The sequence below is a fragment of the Colossoma macropomum genome, unplaced genomic scaffold, assembly GCF_904425465.1.
Source record: "Colossoma macropomum unplaced genomic scaffold, Colossoma_macropomum, whole genome shotgun sequence".
Lineage (NCBI taxonomy): Eukaryota > Metazoa > Chordata > Actinopteri > Characiformes > Serrasalmidae > Colossoma > Colossoma macropomum.
Genome location: NW_023494788.1, coordinates 3,268,625 through 3,278,907, shown reverse-complemented (window position 1 = coordinate 3,278,907; position 10,283 = coordinate 3,268,625). Strand labels below are relative to the sequence as shown.

General features: G+C 42.1%; 1 protein-coding gene across 1 annotated transcript; it reads left to right on the top strand.

The window, feature by feature from the left end:
• The first annotated feature begins 381 nt into the window (after positions 1-381).
• lcat (lecithin-cholesterol acyltransferase) lies at positions 382-7,694 on the top strand. The gene is made up of 6 exons (XM_036568068.1): positions 382-660; positions 1,491-1,647; positions 2,609-2,724; positions 3,902-3,997; positions 4,254-4,478; positions 6,802-7,694. The coding sequence occupies exons 1-6, from the start codon at positions 516-518 to the stop codon at positions 7,398-7,400; spliced, it is 1,338 nt and encodes a 445-aa protein (XP_036423961.1). The 5' UTR covers positions 382-515; the 3' UTR covers positions 7,401-7,694.
• Positions 7,695-10,283: the final 2,589 nt, after the last annotated feature.

Genomic DNA, 10,283 nt, shown 5'->3' with positions numbered 1-10,283 from the left:
GCCCTCATGAAAAAAGTAAAATAGCCCAAAGTATTTTATTCCTGGCTACAGTTAGGGTTGGTTTAGGCAGGATTTAACTACAATAGCAGTTTAAATAAAACGTGCATGTATATGTGGGGGTGAGTTAATGGGTGTTTGTGCCTGAAAAAATGAGAAAATAGAGAGGTAAAGGGCCGTTTTTTTTCTATAATTATATTGGATCACACGTGATTATATAACATATAATTATGTGCCAACTGGATCATCTGGGTTTCTGAGATCATATGAGCCAAATATTTAAAATAAAAATGAAGAAAAAGAAGATAAGACACGCATATGTTTGAAGAGTGACCCCCGCTGTGTCCTGCCAGGCTGTAATACTGGCTCATATTTACCTGCTGCGCCGACCTCACCGCCCCCTGGCGCTCCCTCGCCGGAGAGCAGCATTAAAACGCCTGCACTCCTCCGGGCTCTGGAGAGAGAGAGAGAGAAGGAAAGTCCAGTCCGTGAACGGAGATCCACACTGAGGGGGAACCATGCAGGCGTGCCGCGCTCTGAGCTCCGTGATCGTCGTTTTAATTGCGCTTCATCAATGTGCGGCTTTCTGGCTTCTGAACGTGATCTTCCCTCCTACAGCCAAACCAAGAGTCCCGGGCAACAGCACACCACCGGTAATCATAGGTGAGCGAAACCCCTCTGATCTGGAGTTATGATGGTTTGATAACAGCGCTAAACATGGGAGCATTGCTGAACGTAGTTTGGTGCCATTGCTGGCCTTAGCTCGATGGCATTGATGGCCATTGGTGGGATCGATCTCCTTAGTTTGGTGCCATTAATGGCTGTAATTTGGTGTGGTTGCTGGCCATAGTTTGGTGGCATTCATGGCCATAGTTTGGTGCTGTTGCTGTACATAGTCGGGTGCCACTGATGGCCATAGTTTGGTGGCATTCATGGCCATAATTTGGATAGTTAGGTGCCATTGATGGCCATGGTTTGGTATCATTGCTGCCTATAGTTTGGTGGCATTCATGGCCATAGTTTGGATAGTTAGGTGCCATTGATGGCCATAGTTTGGTGGCATTCATGGCCATAATTTGGATAGTTAGGTGCCATTGATGGCCATAGTTTGGTATCATTGCTGCCTATAGTTTGGTGGCATTCATGGCCATAGTTTGGATAGTTATGTGCCATTGATGGCCATAGTTTGGTATCATTGCTGGCCATAGTTTGGTGGCATTCATGACCATGGTTGGGTGCCTTGCTGGCCAAACTTTGGTGCTATTGATGGACGTAGTTTGGTGGCATTGCTGGACATGTTTTCCTACAGCTGTCCCCCAGTACATTTTTCTCCACAGATGTCTGTGAGAAAGCTCATGGAATTTGAAAGCACCTCACTTTAACTCTACTTTTTACTTTGTACTCTTTTTTTTATTATTATTTTAAATACTTTTACTCATTTCTACATTAACATTCACTGTACTTTTTTTCTCTCCTTGACATTGCTGTTTTAGTACCTGGGCATTTGGGAAACCGCCTTGAAGCCAAGATAGACAAGCCCACACTGGTCCACTGGTTGTGCTACAAGAAGACTGAGGACTGGTTCCCCCTGTGGATCGACCTCAACATGTTCATGCCTATTGGTGTCGACTGCTGGATTGATAATATACGGTAAAGAGAAGCACTCAACTCATCTCAAGTACATGGTGGGGATGAACTTTTATGAAGTATTATTTTGATGAATTTGCAATTTCAATCTTTTTTTTACTTATTCTAAAGTGTTTCTGTAAGGAACAGAATCTACCAATTTAGCTGAGCAAGGATAATGCAAGCCAGGTGGTTTTTCATCTGGATGGTCCATAACAACCCCATGACGGCACCACATTCTTTCATAATGGAGGGAAGCTCAAGCACCCCGCTTGAGCTGACTTTTAGCTGTACCATTTTGCCCTCATTTCCCTGCAAAACAACATCCCTGTTGGTCAAATGTTTCTGACTGGCTGTGGTTCTCCTAAACTCCTCCCTGTAGTCGCTTAATTTATCTTCACTGTCCTATGAAGATTGCGCAACAACTTCTTCTTTTTATTTTTAAACTTTTGCTAAACCATTTCATAACACCAGCTGCCCTTTACATTGTGTGGACATTTCATGATGAATGGGTCAATAGAAGTACATTTGAGCCTAGACTAAAAGGCCTTCCAGTGGTTAATTTCCACTTTATTGTAGGGCCAGATTTGTGAACCTGGATTAAACTGCAGTCTTGATGGCATTTTAAGATTAAAGATTCCCTATTAGTCTAAGTTTAGGCTCAATCTTGTTCTAGGAAACCAACCATTGTCCATAAAACTGGGCCTCTTCTATATTAATTAAATCAGCTCTATAACTCACAGTTCATAAGTAAATAGGCCCCATTCCTGCTTTATTGACTAGTGCCTCCTAAAGCTTGACACTATGGTGGTAAGTGCCCTGGCATCAGCTTTTATGGCCGCCCTCCAAAGGATTAAGTAATTAACCTTTTGTCTGTTGTTTTTGGACAGTTCTCAAGCAGCTAACATGATGACGACAAATGGACTCCAGCTGTTAGTACGGCTGGAATGAAATGACTCACCACTTGCTTCTGCTCTCACTGTAGGATTGTGTACAATCGGACGACTCGCAAGACCTCCAACGCTCCAGGGGTTGAAGTCCGAGCCCCTGGCTTTGGCCAAACGTACACCGTAGAGTTCCTGGACAATAACAAGTTGGCAGGTGAGTGGACTGTTGCTGTTGTGTACCCAGGTTGGGGTCAGTTTGTTTCAGAGTGTCTGAAGTTTGCTTGTTTAGTGTTACACTGGAGCTACGAGGCTAATGTAGGTAATAAGTAGTGATCATCTTAGATCATCTAGAAGGATGAACAGATGATGTCATTGATGGTTTACCGTTAAAAATCTTAATATGAGTCTGGACACTGGTCTTTTGAATATTAAGTAAAAATCCAGTATGCATTTTATATTTAAGTAGTGGTTAAATCTCGAGGCAGATGAATTGGCCAATAAAGAAATAAATTATTAATTGCAGTCAATTATTTCTTATGTACGGAGCCCCTAAGGGGCCGTGGTTAAAAAAAAAAGAAGAAAAAATGTAAGGACATTGTGTTCCCTGGCAAATGTTTTGCGTTGCCCTCACAAAAAAATGCATTCTTTGGCAAATGTTTTGCATTATGATGCAAAGGGTTTGCATTTGCTTGCAAAAGCTGTGCTTTGCTTAAGCTCAGACTTGAAGCAGCTCATTGAATTTTACATTGATCTTGGTTTGACTATAAAGACGTGTCGCTTCTCAAATCAAACATGATTATGCTGTTAGTGAGCGCAACTGAAACTGAGATCGAGGGTCCTCATACAGTAAAAGCTACATTTACAGAGACTGCAGAGAACAATAGCTGAATAAACTCAGCACAGACTGGAGAAACTGGGAAAACAGCATTTAACGTTAAATATGCTAAAAACAAAGCTCTAACGTAGGCAATGTCGTTGGGCACCTCTGGTCCTACGTTTGCTTGCTGTCTGATGAGCATATATTTTGCGAGGGAATGCAATTTTTTTGTGAGGGAACGCAAAACATTTGCGAGGGAACGCAATGTTAATATGTTAATGTCACTTTTTTTATATTGACAATATCAAACATCAAAAGTACCTTTTTGTTTTTAATGAAATAGGATTTCAAACTTTTGAAACTGTAGTGTATCTTTAAAATTGGACGAAAGTATTTTTCAAAGAAAGCAAAATCTATGCAATTTTCCAAGAATGGACCATCAGACAACAGACAAAATTCAGGCGGCATGATGGCTGCTAATACTGTTTATAGCCATGCAACATACTTTTGTTGATTTTTATAGACAACAGTATTCAAGTCTGTTCTTTCATTGCTGAGGCTGATCTGTTTGTAGGTTATTTTTACACCATGGTTCAACATATGGTCAACATTGGATATGTGCGGAACGAAACCGTTCGAGCAGCGCCGTATGACTGGAGGATTGCCCCAAGTGAGTTAACGCTCTCATCAACCCCCACCCAGCCCCCTGTTCCTCCCACTTTAATGACTTAATGAAAATGATCAGCTGCATGTTGTTCAGGTTCGCTTATCTCTCTGATTTGCAGCTTTATCTGCAACATGACATTGTATCATAGTGACATATAAGCATTGTGAACTTTACATCATCCACCCAGTAGATTTTATGCTGAACTTGCCCAGTGCACTCCCATCATGCCCTGTTTCTGTGTGCATGCGGTGTGATCCAGATGAGCAGGAGGAATATTTCTCGCGACTGAAGGGTCTGGTGGAGGAGATGCATGACGAGTACAAGCAGCCAGTCCATCTGCTGGGCCACAGCATGGGCGGCAACTACATCCTCTACTTCCTCAACCAGCAGAGCCAGGCCTGGAAAGACCGCTACATTAAGAGCTTCATCTCGCTGGGAGCACCGTGGGTTGGAGCCGTGAAGCCACTCAGGGTTTTAGCATCAGGTAACAAGAAAAATACGTTATTATTCACTCTGTTTAGATCAGAGGCTGCCAGTCCAATCTGTTAACTCTGCTCTACCTCCTAAACTCACCTAAGTGAGGTAACAAAGAGCTGTGAATCTCAAATAGGATTGAATAATATATTGTTTATGAATCACTTCTGCAGATTAATTTTGACGTTTTTACTTTTAAAATACACCGATGGCGAAGAGGTAGATGCGTTTCTTCTGAAATGAAGGGTATTAATAGTGAGTTTGTCCCCCTTTGCTGCAGTAACAGCCTCTACTTTTCTGGGAAGGCTTTACACTAGATGTTGGAACATTGCTGTGAGGATTTGATTGCATTCAGCCACTTGTGAGGTCAGGTGCTGATGTTGGATGATCAGTTCTGAAGCTCCATCCCTCCAGAAAATGCAGCTTCGCAGCCCAATGCTGGGGGGCTTTATATCCCTCTAGCCCACGCTTGGCACTGGACATGGTGACCTTGGCACTGGACATGGTGACCATGGTGACACCTCTGTGTGCTGCTGCCACAGACCATCTTGTTCTACTGGCAGTACTTTCCTATGGAGATTAACACCTGTGTCAGCAGTGGGTGCACCTTAAAGTAGCTGAATTTACTCATTGGAAGGGGCGTCTGGATATTTTTGGACATATAGTGTACATTATTTGGTGGGGTCTCGAGGAGTGGACTGGAAACTCTTGATACTTATTCCTTAAAGTGACTCAGAGACCTCATAGAACAGCTGTGTTTATGAAGCACACACTGACAGTAGCAGGGTGGTATCAGATGGGATCAAATCCATGACCTCTTACCTCATAGCTTCACTGAGCTCCCACATCAGATAGAATTATTGATTTGTCAGAGAACTTCACTGGTGCTCTCTGTCCAGTATAATGGTCTGTAAGAAGCTCTCGAGATTCACTTGAGATTTAAGATGCCATGGAAAGAACATGGTTCTTGTTTTTTTTTTTTTTGTTGCTCAGAAATATATATTACCCACCCAGAAGGCCCAAGCAAAGTGATGCCATGTGTCAGTATGTTTTACTTTTCAGTATCTCGAGTGTTTATTTAGGGCTGGGCAATATGACAGTATTTAGTATTATGTCACATTACGTCACATAGCTTTCCTGCATATATCTTGGATAGTGTCAGAACGCTGATTATTAGTCCTGTTTTTATTCACATTTCAAATTTAATGACATATTCCTCGAATGAAGGCAATTCCTGCCTTCCGCCCAATGACCACTGGGGTTGGCTCCAGCACCCACCGCAACGCAGAGGAATAAGTGGCTTAGATTGTGTGTGTGTGTGTGTGTGTGTGTGTGTGTATTCCAGCTCATCGGTCAGAAAAAATAAATATTGTGAACATACTGCGAACATTCTCATCTCATAAAACATAGAAACAGTGTGCAGAGTAGTGGGGGGGTGGGAGTGTCGGGGGTTTAGAATTGGGGTGGCAAGGGGGCGTTTACAACTTACATAAATATGTATGATTATATATCTTCACATTTTTACTGAGTGTCAACTTTCCTGTGCCATTTTGTTAGTAGTTTCCTGGGCATCACAATAATTCATAAAAATATTTAACACTGATTTAACAATATTGATTAACATCCATTGATTCATTTTAATGTCATTAAATCGTGAATTTAGAGGTACTTTAACTTATAACTGTTAGATCCGAGCTAAATTTCACATTTCTTCCACTTTTCTTAACGGTGATGTAGGGTCTGTATTCCTGTTGGAAAAGTGTAAGTTCGACATTTAAATTCAAGTTGGGATGAAAAGCTTTCTCTATACAGAAAGTCACAGGAAATGAACCAAACTAAATACAGTAGCATGCATGTCAGATTCATTCAGACTCATGTCAACAGAAAGGTATAAACGGTTTGCTGAGAAATTTACGTCACTCGTGTGAGGGCAGTTTGACAACAAAATAAAGCTGAGAGGCACAATATTCCAATATTTCATTTTCATATTCAAAACTGTGCTTTCTTGAATACCTAATCAACTCCACCAAAAATATGTAATAACACTTTCAGATGACATACAGCACACATAAAGCACAGACTATTGTACATCACCTGTATTGTTTCTGTTTTTATTTCCATTTATCTTGTATAATCCTGCTGAAACTGTTTTTCTCTGGTATTTCCATATACTTAGTGATATGACCTTTTAAATAAACAAATAATCCAAAAGTAATGGTAAGTAATCAGATTACATTACTTTAATATAGTCATTTTTGGATTCGATTACATTTCAGTAATCTGTGCCAGAATGTTTTTTTTTTTAAAGTGACCCTCCCAACCCTGCTCCACAGGTGACAATGATGGAATCCCGCTGGTGTCCAACATCAAGATCCGTGAGGAGCAGCGAATGACCACCACGAACCCGTGGATGATCCCGTCCGAGGAGGCGTGGCCCAAAGACCACATCTTCATCTCCACTCCGTTCTTCAACTACACCAACCAGGACTACCAACGCTTCTTCACCGACATCAACTTCGAGGACGGCTGGTACATGTGGGAAGACACGCGCAACCTCACTGCTGGACTCCCCACGCCAGGGGTGGAGGTCTACTGCTTCTACGGCGTCGGACGTCCCACGCCGGTCACCTACATCTACGACGAGGAATTCCCAAACTCCGACCCCATAGACTTTCTGTACGACGATGGAGATGACACGGTGGACAGCCGCAGCATGAGCATGTGCAAGCGCTGGATAGGACAGCAGGAGCAGCCGGTGTACGTGACTGAATTCAAAGGCATGCCCCACCTGGACATGGTCTTCAACCACAATGTTCTGACAGCCATCCAGGAGATCCTGGAGGGAACTTTCCACCAGGAGGAGAGCGTTCACACGGTTACAGTGAGAGCTTCCCCTAATCTCCCTCAAAAGCCCCTCACCCCGAGCCCATGAGTAGTATTCCTTGGCCTGATTTCACCACTGAAAACACACAGTGGGTAAAGGTGATGGTGGTGGTCCACTTACTATTGATGTCATGTCTAAAGCTGCACCATTAAATATTAAAGTTCCTGAATGGTTCTTGGCTCGGATGTGCAGTTAATAAGGTTCCTGACGCTCAAATTTCATTTACAAAAAAGGTTGCTGAAAGGTTCTTTAAGGGAACTTTTGAGACCTTTTGGCACCTTAAATTTTAATAGTGTGCCAAGCAGAGTTGTTGTCGATTGGGGGATGAAGAGCACTGCTGAGCAAAAAAGAACAGCCCTTTAATTTGTGTACATTTTGTGTGTATATTTGTTATATAATCCCCTGTAAGCACTCACAAATTCATCGATTCATATGTTTCTCTGCATACTTTGTTAGCCCCCTTTTACCCTGGTCTTCAGTGGTCAGGACCCCCATAGACCCTCACTGAGCAGGTACTATTTGGGTGGTGGATCATTCTCAGCACTGCAGTAACACTGACGTGGTGGTGGTGTGTTAGTGTGTGTTGCGCTGGTCTGAGTGGAACAGACACAGCAGTGCTGCTGGAGTTTTTAAACACCTCAGTGTCACTGCTGGACTGAGAATAGTCCACCAACCAAAAATATCCAGCGAACAGTGTCCTGTGACCACTGATGAAGGACTAGAGGATGACCAACACAAACTGTGCAGCAGCAGATGAGCTATCGTCTCTGACTTTACATCTACAAGGTGGACTGACAAAGTAGGAGTGTCTAATAGAGTGGACAGTGAGTGGACAGTGTTTAAAAACACACACTAACACACCACCACCACGTCAGTGTTACTGCAGTACCGAGAATGATCCACCACCCAAATAGTACCTGCTCTGTGAGGGTCCATGGGGGTCCTGACCACTGAAGAACAGGGTAAAAGGGGGCTAACAAAGTATGCAGAGAAACAGATGGACTACAGTCTGTAACTTTAGAACTACAAAGTGCTCCTATATAGTAAGTGGAGCTGATAAAATGGACAATGAGCGTAGAAACAAGGAGGCGGTCACATATACGTCACACAGTCTTCACTGAACTAATTAGCAAGCCATGGAAACCTTTTCTTTTTAGTCTGAAGTCTGAAGATCATGTACATACATTTTGAGGATAACTACTTTGTCTGGATGTAAGCTTTGGTTTAAAACTGTGGTGTGGTGCCCTTTTTTGTTGTTGCTAGCTGTGAAGTCTTTAGCTCACTATCTAGCAAGCTAGCACAATAAAGAAGTCATATCAGCAGTTATGAAGCAGTTTGCTGAATAAATCCCATTCCAAACACAGCAAAACCAATGTTATAGCTTTGAAATGTTAAGCATTTTATGGTATTTTGTTGCTGTGGCTTATAAACAGCTTTGTCTGCTCTTTTTTCAGTGCTAAAAGGGGAATTGCATCAGAGTTGATGCTGAAGTCGACACTTGCATTCACTTGGTCCCTCTCCTCTCTGAGGGCTCATTTAATAAACGTCACTTGCGCTCATACAGCCATGATACGGCTCTTAAGGGGGCTAAATCGGAGCCGGTCTATAAGGAGACTGGCCTCTTCCTATTTCTCCCGTTTTATCAAAAACAGAACTGCAAAACGCAAAAGGCCACCTGCGCGCAAGTCCTCAGTCAGTGGGGGTAAATGGAGTTAAACAGCTAAACTTTCCTTTCATTTTAAAAAGTAGGAGGATGTATTTCACTAAAAAAAGCTAAGAAACCACCTGTATGTTTCCTTTTTTTTACAGCAAATGGGTTTTGGGTAGCAGGATGCTAACATTGCTGCGATTGAGTACTGATTGTTCGGCGAGTGGATGTCCTGAACGTACATGAGGCGCCGTTTTAAACTCCTATAACTTGAGTTGATAAGCATTATGTTTTATGCTGTTCTGTGTTCTGGAGATTAATGTAGAAAGTAATAAACATCACTTGTGCTCATAAAGTCTTCATACGGCCCTTAAGGTGGCAAAATGTTGAAGCCAAGTTGAATGGTGTGCTAAAATGAGTATTGGACTGGGCAGACTGACTCCGGCTGTCGCCATCTGCTGGCCAACAACTCTGCAAGGCAACTTTAAGTTTGTAAAGATCAATATCCATTTCATGGCCTTCCCAGTCAGTGCTTTAGTAGTCTGTCTCTCTCTCTGTCTCTCTCTCTGTCTCTCTCTCTGTCTCTCTCTCTCTCTCTCTCTCTCTCTCCCTCCCTCCCTCCCTTATTCCTAATATTAGAATAGAATATTTTTTTTTTTAACAAGACTAATGTCTGATATGCAGCTTTTTTTTTGTATTGAAAACTTCAGTGTACAATGTAAACACCTGTACATTTCAAATGTAGAGCAATATTACCTTCTGTAGTATTTATATGATACAGAATGAAATGAAATGCATTTTGTTTGATTCCATTGTATTTATAAAAGGAATTACACAAAACATTTCTGTTTTTATGCTTCATTTATGTGCACAAAATCATTTTACCATAAAAAGATGAGCAGAGACTAGAAAGTCTCAGTATTGAGGTCAGTCTGTTTATCACCCTCCTCTCTCCAGCTTTCCCCTGAGCATACACACACAAGCCTGAATGTCTCTTGCTTTCCTCATGGCATTCAGCAACCCTTGACCTGATCTGAGGGATCAAAGTCTGTGCAAATCAGCAGAAAAGTCAATTTTCTGAAAACGCACTTTACTATGAAATGGTTCTGGATACCTATGAAAGGACAGACTGAACAGCTGAAGAACAAACATATGTGCTAATAGCAACTGAGCAGAAGATAATATGTTCGACACTGTTCTGAAGGCAAAGCGGAACACAGAGTTTTTCCAGAATAAGATGAAAACTATTTCCAGTTCATAATCAGAGTTAATGGTGATATTAA